General features: G+C 42.8%; 1 protein-coding gene, 2 long non-coding RNA genes and 1 pseudogene across 3 annotated transcripts; all 4 read right to left on the bottom strand.

Moving 5' to 3' along the window:
* Positions 1–219: 219 nt before the first annotated feature.
* On the bottom strand, positions 220–1,643 carry LOC136425074 (uncharacterized; annotated as a pseudogene).
* A 1,512-nt stretch (positions 1,644–3,155) lies between these two features.
* Positions 3,156–5,688, bottom strand: LOC136428214 (uncharacterized). The gene is made up of 4 exons (XR_010754596.1): positions 5,263–5,688; positions 4,912–5,139; positions 4,486–4,656; positions 3,156–4,146 (listed from the first exon to the last, which is right to left on the bottom strand). It is a non-coding gene; the product is annotated as an uncharacterized lncRNA (long non-coding RNA).
* A 131-nt stretch (positions 5,689–5,819) lies between these two features.
* Positions 5,820–7,916, bottom strand: LOC136421633 (uncharacterized). Its single transcript, XR_010753477.1, has 3 exons — positions 7,150–7,916; positions 6,153–6,436; positions 5,820–6,030 (listed from the first exon to the last, which is right to left on the bottom strand). It is a non-coding gene; the product is annotated as an uncharacterized lncRNA (long non-coding RNA).
* Positions 7,917–14,583: 6,667 nt separating this feature from the next.
* LOC136425008 (uncharacterized) lies at positions 14,584–16,076 on the bottom strand. The gene is made up of 3 exons (XM_066413749.1): positions 16,030–16,076; positions 15,294–15,636; positions 14,584–15,192 (listed from the first exon to the last, which is right to left on the bottom strand). Exons 1-3 carry the CDS (start codon positions 16,074–16,076, stop codon positions 14,584–14,586), a joined length of 999 nt encoding a protein of 332 aa, XP_066269846.1.
* Positions 16,077–17,548: the final 1,472 nt, after the last annotated feature.

Genomic DNA, 17,548 nt, shown 5'->3' with positions numbered 1-17,548 from the left:
ATCCCTCCTGGGAGGTAGTCTTTTAGCATCCTCTCTGTCACAACCAGGAACTCTGTCATGATGGATTTCAGAGCTTGACAGGTAAGTCTTCTGATTCCAGGATCATCATGTGATTGTGAGAAGAGTGACTTGTACACACTGCACTGTGGGTTCTGCACTGAGGGAAATATTGCTTCCCCATCCTTCAGTGTGCTGGGATCTTTCTCCCAGGATGTAAAGTTAATGTGCAACTGGTGGAAGTGTTGACACAAGTCTAGTATGCTACCCTCTGACTCTATCAATCTCCAGAGTGGAGCTGTTACTACCTTTTTGATTATGCAAAGGGCACGGCAGCCTGCTGCATACTCAGGGACACTCAAGTCTGATCGTACAGGTGTTGGGTGTCTCGAAAGTGTCCAGGTATGCAAACAAGTCATTTCTATGGTGGTATGTTGCCCCACCATTTTTTAACAGAACATTGAATCTCTCTCCTCTGAAGGAGATCAGTTTGTTGTCCTTAGGAGGGACACAGGACTGCAAGTATGCCTCAAATTCTTTTGGGTGTCCTGACGTCTCACAGGCTCCTGTATGGGAGAATGCCTTGCAGGTGGCTCTAACTGACCTATGCGTTCCCGTTTCTGCTTGTGATGGGCAGGAATTCTTTATCTCTGTGGCATCTTCTGAGGAAATGAGAGGTGCATTCTCAAATTTCTTCAGCCCAACTTCAGCAGATGTAGCGAATCCAACTATGTAATGCATGCTGCAGAAGTGATTCCACATGTTCTTCATTTTCTCTTTGTCTTCTGTAGACTTGTTATCCCACTCTTTAACTACATGTTTAAGGCTTCTTCTCTAATGTCTTCTAGTTGTTTCTTCAGGCACTTGTTTACAACATGTCTGTCGCTCATTGTGTTCTTCACGGACAGCCACATTTCATCCTCAGTCTTCCCACACGCTGTTGATAGCTCGTGTATGATCTTCTTGAACATGTCAACTTGATGCTCTGTTTTTCCAGACAACTGTTCTGTCAATCCTGCCACCTGGGTGCCGCCCTGGGTGAAGAAGCTCACAGATCCATATTTGTCGTGTTTTTTTTTTCGTGGTCCCATCTGTGCCAATAGTTATATTGTTTGACTTACAAACAACATCGGCAACATGCACCTGACTAAGTCGCCTCGCTTCTACAAATATTACCTGCGCTGTAGCGTATTTGGGGAGTTTGCCGCACTTCAGACCTCCTAACTTGTCCAGGATAGTTCCGTCTGTTCGTATAATCAACTCGATATTGTTAAGGCCGGTGTCCAAGCTTAAGAGCCTTCATATAGACTTGGCGCACTTCGTCTTTGAACGTACCATCTTCAAATGTTGTCACTTCATCAGAGTCAAGGAATTTTTTCATGTTGTCATGTAACTCCCTGTTCTCTGCTTCAAGATGTGCTATCTTTTTTTTCCAATTGTGCAGACTCTTCATCACACAACTGATGGGAACTTAGAATACTTGACTTGTAGTGGGATTTTATCTGCTGTGCATGATTCTTGCCTTTTACTTCCTTGTCTAGTTTCTCTTGCAGTACCTTGACCACTGACGTTAACTTCTGTATTTCTTCGTCCTTTTCTCTGATCAAGGAGTCTTTCTCCTGTAAGTCTGACTCCTTCGTCTTCATCTCGTTCTCCTATACATTGATTTTATCATCTCTTCGTTTGATTCTCTTGTTAACGTTGCGAATATTGTACTCGCTCAGTTTTACCAGAGCGCCTTGTTAACGGCTGTACGTTTGCTCTGAATCTTTCTCAATCGAAGCAATAGAGCGTTTTGTTTCACACTTTCCTCTCTACTCATTCGTGTTTGTTGTTTCATGCTTTCCTGTAAGTCATGCATATCTCAGATTTCTGGATGAAGGCAGACAGTTAAATGTTTGTGTATCTAACTGGAATCCACTTGTGTCATCTTCAAGTTGGCTTAACGATAACTCAAGTTTTCTGCTGATCTGTCCAGGATAGGTCCCTCCTGTTTCCACTAGGAAATTTTAAAAAAATATAGAATGAAAACCATGCAAGTGACAAATTCCTACCATATGGCTGTATTGGACACTTCATATCTATACAAGTGAAGGGTAGAGTAGAGTTAAATGACAATCAGGTCGGTAGGATGTTCTTCCAGTTGAAAACTGGTTAAGCGAAAAAAAAAAAACATGCCCCACTTTCGGATATAAAAGGTAATATGCACCAAGCATGAATATATAGCCATTCTACGGTTAGTAGCGCAGAATTCATGATTATATGTTGAGTTTAAATTACAAAGTGCGCGATCTCACGCCCCCCTTCCCTCCGTCACGGCTGCACGTACAGCGCGCGCCATTTTTTGACAAAGTCATACAATCTAGTTAGTGAGGGCCCCATTTTAACTCTAACCGCCTCCACGTAGTCTCTGTCAGTCATATCCACCATCTTAAATGCCATTGATGGGGAGTCCGCTGGGCTATCTTTAGAGAATATGTTTGACATGGTGATAGGAGCATTCATTTCCAGAGACAGGAAAACTCTGGCTCGAGGTCCGCCTTGCACTGTTTGCAAGATACCACCTCCAGACTGAGAGTGCGATCCGATTTGCAAGTCTGGCACGGATACATCTAAGACACCGACTGCAAAGGACTAGCGCCATTGTGAGCAGGTCTCTTCTGTCTAGCGGCTGTTTTCCCTTGACCATACTACAATATTCACCAGAACAAATGTTCACCAACGTTCACCAAACAAACAAAATGACACGATGTGACAATTGCTAATGTAACATCACATTTTCATGAATAAATGTTCAGACATCTTTTTTCACTAGTGGAACCAAAAATCGCTTACATATCGCTAACGGACAACAAGCATTTCTACCACAAAGGACGCCACTTAAAGCGATAAAGAAGCGCTTCGTCCTCCTAATAAGCCATTCAATATCTGGCAAATGCGATATTTTTGCGATCCTTTCTTCCCACGTAATATTGGGACTACCCGCGGAGGCTAGCAATTGTTTTAAACAATATGTGCATAGGAACCAATTAGCGTCTGTTTGATAATTGAGTCCCGCCCGGCGAACAGAAACTGAGTTCGCCCCAATCTCCGCTGTATCAGCGCACCAGCCACCGCACGCGCGCCCGAGCTTTCCGGGGGCCCCGGGGCCGTTTTTTCCCTTATGCCAACGTTTATTTTCTTCATTTCGGTCAATGAGGATTCCTACAAAAAACAAGTCATTTACAGAGAGATACATCTGTCCAGAAAGCAACAAATGAAAGTCTTCGGGAAGCGATCCAGTAGCGATTCTCTAATTAGCAAAATAGATTTTTTTGTTAATTTTTATTCAAATGCAAGGTTGGTATTCGTTGTTATTTTTGTCAGTCAAAAGCCGGACTACATCGTGATTGCAACTACAATCTTGCGCAAAACTAGAGGAACAAAATGTAAAACATGACAAATTAGAATGTTAACTTCTAATATCACAAAGTGAAAACAAACAAAGCTATGATCTATTGTAAGTCTACTGTTGAGCACCTAATAACTTCTCTCTTTTTGAAACACTTGGAAAGTAACTACAGACTTTGTTCATTATACGCACATTCGTACATGAATGTATATATGTGTACGGATACACAACAACGACTCTGAAAGCGATCCAGAAGCGATGCGTCCTCCCACAAAGCGATTCCTATTGTGCACCTTTCTTCTGTGATATACGTCAAAACCTGGATAGAAAACCATACAGTATACAAAATACTCGTTTAGAAACATATTTACACATATGTACATTAGGGCTGAATTTCGGGATTCATTTTGTTTTGATCGAAGCATGGAGGGAACTTATGAGTCTACCAAGACATTGTCAAGATTTAATATCCACAAGTGTCCATCTGTCGGCTCAACAGCTGTCACCAATGGGTGAGACAGATCTCCCAGCGGCAGGAATGGTTGGTGTTGTGGTGAAGGCAGCTCGGTGTCGATCACGAAGAGGTTGGTGTCGTCGTCTCGTTCAGCCCGGGGAGGCCACTTGACGTATGTCATGTCCATTTCGACGCACAGGAATCGATGACGGCGAAGAACTGGACACTAGCAAAGCATGGGCCAAATCCCTCCAAGTTCTTCCCAACATAGGAGGAGCACCTACGGCTACTTACTTCCTCGCATCTGTAAAACAAAACATAGAACTTAATTGGCTAAAAGGGGTAAGGTGACACCAAAACTAAAGACGCAATAAAGAAAACACATGCTTTCAACATTACATGGATGGATTAATGAATGACTGGATGATTGAATGAATCCATCTAGCTTTGCGTGTTGAGAACGAATAAACCAACAGTGCAGCAATTGAAGTTGACCTATATAAGCTAGCACTTAGTCATACTTTTCTAAGGCAGCCTTTTGTTTTCCACAGAGCACCCTGTGGTGACAATGAACATAGCAAGTGGGTGGCGTATCATTTGCGTGTTGATAGATTTCGGCTTTTCCACCATTTCATAGCCTTACCTATATTCGGTTGTTCTGCCGTAGACGATCCTCCTGGCGACGAAGTACTTGGTGCAGGAACTTGACGATCCCTCCAATACCCCCTGTTATCTGTCAGACAGTGTTCTTTGGGGCCGCCAGGACTTCAGTGGTAGCCAGCTTCCAGACATCGTCCTTTCTGTCTGTAGTGATCTAGACAAAAATAAGCTTTTGTTGATAAGTGTCAGCATTCCTGTAGTTGGGAAAAATGATCGGGGCCCCCATTCTATGGATGGTCCATGCAACTCGCTGTAGAATATGAACATTTTGTTAATACACGAAATAATGAACTTTTCCCACACTAGTATATTTGTTTGGGTTCATAAAATAAGGAGGTTCCATTTGAAGTAACTTGTCAACAATAAAATGGTGAAATATCCATCCACACATACTCAAGCAAGACTTTACCTGAGTAGCGCGGTGTACGTGGAGTTGGTGGCTAGGCGGTACTTGGCCAGGCCCTCATGCAGTGGCTGCGACATCTCGAAAGGTTCGCATTTCCATTTTTTCCCTGTCAGGACGAAGGACGGGGTGACTAGCTGAGGTCCTCACAATGTGTTGCCCGGCATGGTGGTAGGAATGGTTACTTCGGCAACATGTTGGGGAAAAAACCATTGCTTGGCAGAACTCAGCTAACTGTAAAACAAAAATATGTAAACAGGTTTAGTTAAGGGATTAATATATATATAGTAGACACGGTTAGCTCTTGGTACATGTACGAGAAAGGAGAAAACTATCAAAATCATTATGAAAACTTACCAGGAGCGATTCCAAGGCCGATGCCAATGGATATGTGAAAGCTTCTTGTCGGTGGGATGGGTTAGCGCTCCAAAGACGTCGTAGAGTTTGCCCAATGTCTTCCGCTGATACTCACTCAATAGGCCGTGCACGGCATCCGTTGCGAACTGTAAAAATGAAATAAGATTATAAGCATTTTCATAAGTTTTGAAAATAATATCCAATTGCTCGAGTGACGTCTATTTAGCAAAAGTCTCGTTAATCGTCAAAATGTACCCAGCTAATCAACGAATTAACCTCTTTTTAATCGTGACTCTTCATGTAGCTGAACTTCGCAAAAATCCGTTTGGAGTTCCACCCAAGGTCAAGTAGGACTTTGATGCTGGCCAGGCGGTTGTCAGCCTTTGTCTTCTCTGCTGGCTTCAGTGCCCATGGGGCAGTGTGCAGCTTCGGTCTGGCGAAAGTAAGGGAGAGTGTTCCATATCATCTGATTAATTCAGAAACATGTTTGAAATGTATGTTTTGTTAAAAAAAGATTAAGTTAAAGACAATCCAGGAAAAAGATATATCACCTTGTTCGCGAATCAGCTACACGGCTAACGGGTCCGCAGATCACTTTCTTCTTCTTGTTTTAGTTGGTTGTCTTCTTACCAACTTTCGTCGTATCTTTGCTGTCGCGGAGTTGATAGGCCAGGTGCTCGGGAACCTCTTGAGTTGCTGCTCGGCTTTTCGCACTTTCAATGTGTCTGTGTCCCCACTCACCATCCCACGAAATCTACAGGTGGCATCCTATAAGACAAGTAACAAAGTATGGGCGCAATGAATACTCAAGTGTCTGTGCTTTGAGTTTTTAACCATATCAACAGTTATCCATTTACCTTTTTTTCACTTTACAAAAGAAGAAGTCTCACCCCTGCAAGATGCATTGACTCCGGGGCGTACTTCTCTTGCGTATGTGACTCCAGTCTGTAGAGCTCCTCTACACCAGTTTTGGCAGTAGCCTTGGCGATGAGGCTCCTGAGGGCAGGCGTTGACAACTTGTCATAGATCTTTCCATACCCCAACATTTCGTCTTTGGTCTTCATGGGTAGACGGCCGCGGGTTTCCGGTGTTGCCTCTGGGAACTCAAGTGACTGGCAGCATCACATCCGATGACCAACATAGTCGACCTTTCGTAGCGACTTTGAATACGTTCCTTAAGACAGCACAAACGGTAGCTTAGTTCTTGAGTGCCAAATCAGAAACACTATTGGTATGTGAATGAAATTTGACTGTTGCTACGTCACATTTACAAACAGTGTCTACAGTGTTGCATTAAAAAAAAGATACATATCAAGTTGGATTGAAATAAATCTTACCCGGAAGCCAACAATTTTTGAATCCGTTGATGGCCCCTACATTTTTAAATTTCCCGACGTTACACATGCCTGGATACTCCATAACATGCAGCATTATGTCGCTCGGACGTTGATGTTGCGTTCTCTGGAGGCGTCGTAGATGAGAACTTCTTTCTCCAGCATCAGTATTTCGTTCACAAAGGGCCGTAGGTAGGGGTTCATAATCCCCGGCTAGTTGGGACCTATCCACACATCATTGTGATTATTGCTTCAACACTTCAGCACAAACGACAATCTCTTTGCCTTAGACTCGCTAATTACTAAATATTTCTATAAAATAAATGCTTTTATTCATGTTTCATAGATTTTAGAAAGGCATTTGACACAGTTTGGAGGGAAGGGATCCGTTTTGTTTGTTTGCTTTATTAGGATCTCCATTAGTGGTAATTCATACACAATTCATCCTGGAGTCCGTTTGAAATCACTTAATTCAGTTATAGGAGAAATGGACGTATGGTGGTAAAACAATCTTATATTAGAGCTCTGTGTGAGTTAATCAATATGCACCTACCTGGAATCAACATCACCGGTTTCAAATGCGCGACTTTGGATCGCTGAGTGGGTGGCAAGAATCTTTACAGACCCCGGCCACATCGAGTACGATGACCTGAGGAGATTAAACGGATTTAGTCCATCTGCTGAAAATTCAAACTGGAGACAATAAGGCTCATCTTGAAACTTACCGCCAGGCCCGTAGGCCTCAGCCCAGGCTGGCGAATCATGGATGTCCCGCATGACGCCGTCATCTGCGCTCGGTCGAGGCCAGTGGGACTGCAGTGCCTTTGCGACTCCTGGTATCTCGAACATCTGTCGTAAGTAAGATAAAGAATTAGAAAAAAACTAAATTATAATAAATTAGAAAGTGTGTGTAAGGTGTTTTCAACATCAAGCTGAAATCATAATACAGCTCAAATACAGTTCAAAATCGAAATCTATGTAATGTTCTTGCTTAGACCAATGATCTTTAAAATAGAATTTGAAGTTAGACGGACACATAACTCGTGAAATGTAGCAACTTACTTGTCGTTGCCGCGGGATGAGCGGTAGGTAGGTGAACTTTTTCCGGGGAACCCCTCCACCAGCCTTGTACCTCGAAGATCCACACTTCGGGGAGTGGGACAGATCCGCGTGCTCCTCGCTGAGGACCATACAGTCGTTCTGACAGACGCGTATTCTTTTGTCGGAAGAAGGAGGTCTTTGATGATCTTTTCTGCCTTTTTCATACTTGCCGGCATTTTATTGGGCTAAGGCAAGTAATCATGGTGCATGTTGTAAAACCACTGGGAAATACATTATTTTCATCATACTGGCACACCTTAACCACAAAGAAATACTATGAAGACATTTTTTAGAATACACTAGAATCTTTATTCGTGTTTTCTTAAACCAGGTTGGCACACCTTTTAACAGAAATAAGCAGCAATTACAAGCAGAGGTACATTACATGTTACTAACATCATACCAAAGCATACTACCCTAACATAAAAACAGACACTAAACAACTCAAAAGACTACAATGCTATTGAATTCGAAAAATGAACAAAACTTTCACTGACATAAAACAGAAACTAAAGAACTAAAAAGACTATAGTCCTCAAATAAACAAAAGGAAAATATGACATTAATAAAATAAAAAAAACGAATCAAACTTCCCGACCAAAGCACATACCATATTTACATACACGTGGTCTTTGTAAAATTTTTCCTGAATGATGGACAGCGAACATCTTTAAACGCTGACATAAATACAAAAAGTAAAAACCCTATGTGAATACAAAAAGCAAAAACCTATAAAGAAATACATGAAAATGAACAGTCCTGAGATTAGTACAAAATGCAATGGCTACATATAACTCGCTATTGGTGAACACTTTACAGCAAATTGAAACAATACCCCTACAGTTCAGTCAGATAATAGCTAGTGTCATCAAAGACCCCTTCTACAAAACTAGCTCCATTGAAGACCTCGAGGGCACCGAAGTCAATACTATCTTGGAATACTAAACTCTGTCTTCCTGGGGCTGTCTGTCTGTGGTGCGGGGTGGACGTACTAATACTGATTTTGAAAAGGCCGATGGGGTTTTTCGGTCTTGGAACGTTGTCGGATGTGAAGTGCAATGTGGCTAGGTTGTGGTCGTAGGCTGTTTGGGGGGTGGTGGGAAGGGGGGGGGGGGGATCTCTCGCTGAACACACCGTCCTTTCTAACACGAGCCGTGTGTGTTGCCCGGTATTTTTTCCCAGCCTCCAGCTTTGCCTGCACAACGCTGCGAAGAGCTCCGCACTTCTGAAGGCAACAGGCTTCACCAGCCACAGTGGTTTCCCGTCTTCTTCCCCGTTCTCTTCGTCCGACATGAAGTCCACTGTAACCCCAATCCACAGGGCCTTCTCTTCCTCCGTCTCTTTATCACTGCCTCCCGTGTTTCCTGCAGCTATAAAATAATAAAATCGAAAAACGAAGTTAGTAAAACAGTTAGTGCTATACATCCGCAAGAGCAATCACAAGTCATTAAAAAAAACGATACCACACGTAACCGATTTTACTGTATCTAAATCCTAATATGTACTACTTGTACATGATTTTGCCAAGAGTGGGGAGCTTTGACTAATAGCATTGTTTGCGCTAAAAAAGCATCTCAAAACCTACTTGTTTGTGTCTCTGCAATTATCGACTATGCACACCGTTGTAGTAATTTGCATTTGATAACGCTTTACTCGACAACCCTTTTTTTAGTAGAGACATTTGAAAATTTTGACTTGATTAGATATCCCTGTTATCTAGTACTGAAAAGTATAGTAGCATTGAAACCTGGATAAACAAAGTAGTCGGGATATTGGTGTTGTGATGGTTTTATGTAATAAAAACCATCACAATACCACTATCCCGTTGAGTACTCCTTCAGATTTGTCTTCAGTTGGTCCTTAAACCGCTTCTCTTGCCCTCCCACCGTCCTCTGGAGAGTTCGCCGTACAACACCTCTGCAGGAAAGTTGCCATTTGCTTTGACCAAATGAAGATTGACTACAAATTGTGGTACACCTACCCTACATGCATGAATTCCTCTACCGTGGTGGTAGTGCCAGTGCGTTCCGTCGCCTCGTAGGAGAAAGCCAGCACTCTTTCGCAGAGGGCCGGATCTGGGCATCTCGTTTCTATTTCATAATCGAAGCTGAAGAAATTCTTGTTCTCTGCCGAGGGTGGAGCTTCGCGACTTCAGATATTTTGTTTTCATGGTGTCTGTATGATTTTCGGCTTTGATGAAAGTGGAATCTTACTAAAACGTTTGGAATTACGTGGCGAGGTCTTGCATAGTTGGCAGTGGACTTGGACATGCGTTTGAAAGAGCTAAAATGTCTCTCTTTATTTTCAACCATGAGGGAGCTGATAGGTGCTATCCGGCAGAAGAAAGGTGTATGATCTCGTCCCACATCCTTCTCTTTGTCACTGTTTTGAGCGTGCCAGGAAATCATTATTTTAACATGATATAATGCTTGAAGATGACGTTCGACATACGATACACATTCCTCATGTTCCGTTCATTTTCAGTAGCGTAGGGCCAAAGTAGACAAGAGCTCCATGACTGTCCCTGTTGTCTCAGCTCCTGTACCAGCACGAGGAGGTAGTGTCGCATGTCAGATGCCCTTACAGTGTCCTTGTTACCAAGAATGGCCTCTTTCATAGTGTTGATGTTGTCTGCGACCTCCTCTGGTACATGGTAGACTAGCTCTTCTAAAATATTCGTGTTATGGTTGAGAACGTCGATCATGCTTTCACTTGCTGATGCCTCTAGATGTTGGATGTTTAGTTCTTGTAGGTTTGTGTTGGCTTTGGTTGTAGTAGAGCAGGCAGTCGCTTGATCCGATGTAGCATAGTCTTTGTTTCTTGTTGCAGCTCATTCTACGTCATTTTTCGACTTGTTCATAGAGTACTGCCCCCTGTATGTTAGCTCGTCCTTCATTTCTTCTTTGGACAGCTGGCAGAAGGGATCAGGAAGACTGGATGATGCCTCTAGAGCTGTAGCAGGTCCTACTAGGATGAAATGAAGGGTTGTCTAGTACCCAGTAGCTGTCAACACCCCTGATGCCTGCGTCACAAAGACAAGGATGATGACCGCATCTCTGCGTTCCCAGTTTTAACTGGCATGAGGGATTGTCCTCCTTAAAGAAGCGAAGTATGTCTGTGTTCACTATCTCCCATCTGGGGCTGCAATTGGAATAGACAGAGAAGGCAGGTTATCCCGTCTTGTCTTGTACAAACAGCAGCTGCTTTGCATCAGAGGAATTGCTGCGGGCGATGATGTATATTTGTGGCTGTTCCAATAGGCCAATGTTGAATTTGTTGTGACACTCTGGATAGGTGAGGTATGTGGCCTCATTATACAAGCCTGCCACAAGATAAACTATGTAGCCATGATTGGCAAGTGTGGCCCCATTCTCCCAGTACATTAGGTTCCGTGTTGTCTGGATTGTTTTTTTTTATCAAACAACAGAAAAATATACAGGACATACAGATGATGCACTCTAGCTATCGCTAATATTAAACATCATCTCTGGAAAAAACATTACAACTTACATAGATACAATAACAATAAGAAACAGCAAGTTGGCTCGTCTAATACAGACTAACTAACAAACAAACAATCAATATAATAAGACACCTGTACTACGTTTCAAAACGTTTGCTTGAAGCAATAAGGTCCTGTGTCAAGCCCAAAATTGTACAATTGAAATCAGACAAAACAAAGGATGAACCTCTTTATAATAAATAAATAAGGGCTTAATTAGACAAAGTGTCAAGAGCAAGTATGGGGGCTAATAGGTTCTGAAGGTTGCCGAGAAGGTTTAGTCTTTGTTGACTGTATATAGGGCAGAAGTAAAGATAATGGACAACGCTTTCGCTTCGAAATCCATAAGTGCAGGCTGGACTTTATGCTAAATTACGTGTAAATAAACTTTGGTTTAGACTGCACGTGCCGGTGCGAAGACGTGTGAGTAGGGCGCAGGTGTACCGGGGGCCATGACTTAAAGAGTGGAATCCTTAGATTAAGTTTGTTGCGAAGATTATAAGAAGTAGACATTGAAACTTCGGGAGGGATCAAATACTTAAGATAGTACTTAAGAGTATGGCCATGGGCAATTTTGTAGAACATGATCAGAGAGTGAACGTGTCGACGATCCGACAGTTTTTCCCAACCTAATTCAGAAAGTAGGGAAGAACACGAAGACCCTCTTACAGCCCCTGAGACTGCAAGCGCACATTCGTTTTGGACTCGTTCTAATTGCTGGGAATCATATAAAGTTTCCTACATCCGTGCTCTTCAATGAGTTTTCTTTTCTGTATTCTTTGTTCTGCTTCCTCCCTTTGTTCCAAATTCTTTTGCAAGCCGTCTGATTTTTCGGGCATTCAGAGAGTCAGCAGTTCCGTACGTCACAGCGACATCTTAGTTCTTGCCTTTTTGCACATCTTTAATCCTTTGTTTTACCTCTTGAGCAATCTTTCGCTTCATTGCCCTTTGTTGTGATCTCCTCTTGTTGTGCTTGAGCGTCAGCTTAGGCAAACGTACGTTCAGCAGTTCAGAACATAGTGCATTACGGGTCGAGGTGCACTTTATTTGTTCATTGTAGAGATGCCAGTATGTACTGTATTCCAACAAGCATGCTTTGCATGCGCCTACGTTACCACACTGCATTTTGGTTATCTGAGTTTTTTCCAATTTGTTTTTGCTTTTGTCGTCACGACAATTACTTGTACCAGTTATTCAGAATTTTTTTCAATTTGGGTAACACGGTCACAAAATTCTTGGAAACTTAAAACATTCTGATTTCCAACTTCAGAGATATCCTGGAAAATAGTGTATCTATGTTCAATATTTACGTGACTGAGATTGTTTGTCTCCCTGTCCTCTTCAGATCGCCCTAAAACTTTGCTGTCGCGAACACCACCGCGGCCAAATCCACGTGTGATCTTGAGAGCCAAACCGGTACCATGTTTAAGTTTTGCCTAGCTATATTTTGCATTATGTATTACATATATATTTATTCATTCATTTTTATTTATTCATTAAGCTTTTCAGAAATCTGAGCGGTGTTGGCAACAGGATCGATATGTCCTTTATCAATACACCTCTAGAGTACAATTTAAAACAAATTAAGAAATATCATATCACAACTGATATCATAATACATTCAAGAAATGACAATAGTAACAAAAAATGACAATAATAGCGGTGATGAAAAACATATGAAAAAAGACGGGTTGACTAAGTTATACAGCATTTACAAGGATAAGTCCATGTACATATTGAGGATATCGAAGTGTGTCGTCAGAAGAGATGTGTAATGTTGTGAAATGGATTGCTTAACCCTCAAACACCCGAGTGGGGTCATTTTTGACCCCAGGCGTGGATTTTGACGTGCCATTTGAACATGTTTGATCTGACATATTTTCTAACCTCTCACAATTTTCTAGGGAGATGGGCACAATATTGTTCACGTTATATAGGAAAGCCTGTGTTGAGTACGCTGGGGTCATTTTTGTCCCCGGCAAAAATAATGTGCTGTTTTTGAGACCTGACCTCTGTAACTCCTGAACTACTTATTGTATGACCACCAAATGTTTAGAGGATGATTCACATGTGAATTAGTATTACCATGACAAATTTCATGTCATAATGACGTAATATGACATAACTTTATGTGATTCTATCTGACATCTTAGATTTTGACGGATGACGTCATCAAATCATAAGATATCAATGTTAAATCATAAAAGTTTCATTGGATTACATAAGATGATAACAATGTTGAAAAATACATTTGGTGTACCAACAAAGCCTCGAAACGTCATTGTTTGAACTGAAATTAGCAGATTTTTTAGAATATGCCTGTCAAAAACCTGTTGCCATGGCAACAAGAAAAACGATGAACCTATTTTATCTATTTGAAATTTTTGTCAAAGAAATTTTGTGTTTGATGGCTCTCGCGTAAGTCGTTCATCAGTTATCCAACATGAAATTCGGCGGGGGCCTCAAAAATCCCCTCCCGGTCTAAATAAGACGTGGTCCTTCAGATCTTTTTGCATAAATTATGATAATTAACGGAAATTATTTATATCTAAAGATACCAAAACATTCTTCTTACATTGATGAAGCAATGTATGGATAAAAATCAGCGAAAAAAGTGAAAAGGAAGGTTTTACTGAACAAAACATGCTGGGGTCATTTTTTTTCGAAAAAAAAGGTTCGGGTGTTTGAGGGTTAAAGCATTTGGATGAAGAGTTTGGTACAAGCCATATTCGATATTATTGACTGACATCAAATCTCCGGATCGCGTATAGCAATGAAAAAAATGTTTATTCGTCAAAATGGACAGAACAAAATCTTAAATTCCCATATTTACAAGTTATAATTATACAAAATGCAAGTATCACGATTCCGAAAAAAGAATGCCATGCACAATAAAAGTACACCAGCTACACTAAATTACAACTTGATAACGTTGAAGACAAAATAGGGCAATAATGAAACAACTTATTAACTCAGTTTAACCTCCAGATCGTGCAAAGCAATAAATTAATGTTTATTCAATTGTCAGGGTCCCCGCCGAGATGGCGTGCACGCGCACAGGAGTTCGCTGGCCGTCCTCTCTACGTTCTCGTACCTCACCCACTCCATGAATATCTTCTCGGGCGATTCTGCTCTCTTTGTGTCGAGTGCGCAAGAGTTTCCTCATCCTGACAAGCTTGACGTTGAGTGCAACCTGTGCCGCTTCTTTCTGTAGCTGAGGCACGAGCAGGTAGAAGGGCAGCTTGCTCTACCTGTTCGCCCTCTTTTTAAGAGCGTTCTTTTACATCGTTGTTGGTCCTCACCGTCTTCTTGAACAAACTCCTTTGCTGGATGGATGTAAGGCCGAGGGGTTGACCCATGTGCTGTCGACGTAGTCAGTCACGATCAGCAGTGCAGGTGTGCCCTCATCCTCTCCCATTCGGCGGGAATCTCTAGATCTTCTGCGGGCAGGAATGGCAGCGACATTATCTTCTTCAGATACTTGTGGACTGCAGCTTTCTGTGGATAAGCTGTCTGCAGCCCAGCGTCCTGGATCTTCCTCCATACGCATTGGGCCCAGTGAAACATGCAGCCGGTCTTTGTGACGTCAGGCAGCACTTGCGACATCGCCGACCACATGGCCTTTTCGTAGTCCATCATGGCGCGTGTCACCTTTGGCGGCTCCAGTAGCAGTTCAATAATTTTCTTAATCACTTTCTTGTAGTCCCTTATCTCACGCCTCGACATCAGAACGAAACCCAGGGGAACGCTCTTCATACAATCATCCTTCTTGACGAATGCGCTGATACTGTGCAGTTGCGTGAAGGGTGCCCGGTTCAGTTTGAACGTACTGTCCATATACCACGTCTTTTCCTTGCTCAAGTGGATCAGTTGAGTGTCGGCGGCAAAGATCAGATGTTGGCGTTTAGTGCCACCGACTCTGACGCGGACATCCCCTCTGAGTAATGTTGGTGGCACGTAATCCTCATCATCATCATCCACTGGTTTCTGCATCTGCAGTCGTTGAAACGTCCTGCAGCTGCATTCAGTCTTTCTTCATCTTCTTCCACGTGTCCTTGCATCTTGCGAGCTCCCTTAGCTCTCGGAGTTTCTTAATCCTCGTCGATGATAAAGTCCAGGTTTTTCGGCTCTTCTGGTCTCAGCTTCTTTCTATGACGATTGGCTGCTCTCGCCAAATGGACCGACTTTCTCAGCGACGGACAGGGCGCATCGCCAAGTTTCTCCAGCAGGACGTCGTCTACTATGGCTGCTGCCTTGAATAAGTCACCTGTCGCCTCTTTCTTCACCCGAGCCGCAATTTTGGCAGATATCGCGGCGCTGACGTCGGGCGCGTGGTTATGTTGCTTGGGGCCTGCCACAAACACACCATCACGATCCTTCACTGTGGCTTTGCATGGGTCGACTTTGGGACGCACAGTGCAGAACCAGTGCACGGCGCTGGGCAGGTGACGTTGAACATCGAACTTGTATCCAAGATTATCAACTAGCAGAGAATGACCCTTCTTTGTCGCACCCTCGACCACTTCTTAAGTGCGAGGAACGGGCTAATCGTCAACCTTCATGTCCTCCAAGTCCAAAGCAGATTGTAAAAAAAAAAACTTGAAAACAGGGAGATACACGGTCGTATGCTCCAACGACAAGCTTTCTTGTAAGGGGTGTTGACGCCCGGAGTCATGGAACGGAGTACTTTCTCTCGCGGAAGGAAAATAAAACTGCCACGAACTCTCAACGTGGCGTGGCGGCTACTTCTGTCTTTTTACTTAAAAGAAACATAAACGCCGAATATAAAAACATTGGCAGACAGAAGCTGAATAAAGGCATTTATGTCACGCGACAAGCGCGTGTTTGTAGGTGTGCTCCACTACCTTCATTTTCATCGCCAATTTACATAGAACTCGTCGAGCCTTTATCAAGCTGTTGTGTGGGATTCGTATGCTTGACCTTGGATGGGAAAGAGAAACAAGCGGCCACGAGGGTCCAGCAGCAAAGAGGAAGGTAGCACAACTCCGAAAACTCGCCCCCTACCCAAGAAAATGGCGTCAGGTTAAGAAGATACTTTGCAATCGCTTTCACAAGAATTACAAACTCTCGCGCAACTGATTTTGAAGCAAGCTCAACATTAACAAGAAACGTTATTAGACCAGTTCAAAGATGTTGGGGAAAATCTCTTTTAGCAAATACGTGTACTGGACAATAAGGTCGAAGTCTTGTCGTCTGCCTTGAGCAAGGTAAGGGAGCGGGAGCGCTACCAAGCACTCTGTCGAGTTCCAGGCGTCGGAGATTCAGGAACTACGCAGGGCTCTGAAAGAGATACGACGCAAAAGAGTCAGAGCGGATTCACTTGCTGAACGCTATTCCAGAAAAGCTGATATTATCATCAGGGGACTGCCATTTGAAAAATAGGAAGACGCAGAAAAGGTTCTCATGAGATTCATGGCGAAACACCTTGGTCTCGATCCAGTCCCGGTCGCGGCAGTATAACGTCGGTCTAAACCCACTACATCACGCCCGAACCCGACACTACTTGTTAGACTATTGAACTTCCACGCCAGGGATCGAATTCTGAAGGAACGGATGAAGATACGGGGAAACAAGGACGGCTTAGCTGTGTTTAAACACCCCCACCTCTGCAGCATAGCTCCAGATGGCACAAGTGCCCTACAGACATCTGTAACAGATTACACTGTCTGCTATGCTACAAACAGTTTTCTGATGTTGATTTTGGAGAAGTTATGAGTCGATGTTAAGGAGGATGATAAGTTTGTTGTTAAGGTACACACTTCTATAGTTGAGTTCTTTTCGTTCGTGGAGATTCTGGTAAGTAGAATATTAAACGGTGATAACATGTCTAGTAATATTATGAATGAAGTCATGTCAAAGTTGAGTCACAGTAAGTATCTGCCTGAACAGTATTTCAAAATGGTACATGCATGCTGTGTATCTGATCAACTACTGTCTACCAAAGTCGCCCTTCTGCGCAAACGTGTGTTCACCTTCCTGAAGTGAAAACAGAAACGTGTGAGGCAACAACACGATCTTATGCCCGCCAAAACTAGCATGGCTTTAAGGCAGGCGACACATTCTGCTAGTAAAAATGCTCAGTATAAAGGAAGTAGCAATAAAGGTACTAAGTGGAAATCCGTAACAGGTCAACTCGCCCCAAGTCCAACTCGCCCCAAAAATTTACTACCGAGTCGCCCCAAATTACGGCTTATTGACCTTGGTTTCATATGCATATATCCAACTTCTGAATATTAATTGACATGCTAAGAAAGCCTTGTGTCTCTTATTTCAACTTTCGCTTCTCTGTTCGGCATTTAACTCGACTCGGGGCGAGTTGATTAGGATT

Source organism: Branchiostoma lanceolatum, chromosome 1 (genome assembly GCF_035083965.1).
Source record: "Branchiostoma lanceolatum isolate klBraLanc5 chromosome 1, klBraLanc5.hap2, whole genome shotgun sequence".
NCBI lineage: Eukaryota > Metazoa > Chordata > Leptocardii > Amphioxiformes > Branchiostomatidae > Branchiostoma > Branchiostoma lanceolatum.
The sequence above is the reverse complement of the archived record's forward strand: the minus strand, read 5'-3'. Positions and strand labels throughout refer to the sequence as shown.

Bases quoted from the DNA above. Each gene is read 5' to 3' on its own strand.
- LOC136425008 (XM_066413749.1), bottom strand. From the start codon at position 16,076: ATGAAAATGAAGGTAGTGGAGCACACCTACAAACACGCGCTTGTCGC. The intron at 15,637-16,029 runs GTGACATAAATG...TCACCTGCCCAG, and splicing joins TACAAACACGCGCTTGTCGC to CGCCGTGCACTGGTTCTGCA. The intron at 15,193-15,293 runs TAAGAAACTCCG...CAACGACTGCAG, and splicing joins ACTTTATCATCGACGAGGAT to ATGCAGAAACCAGTGGATGA.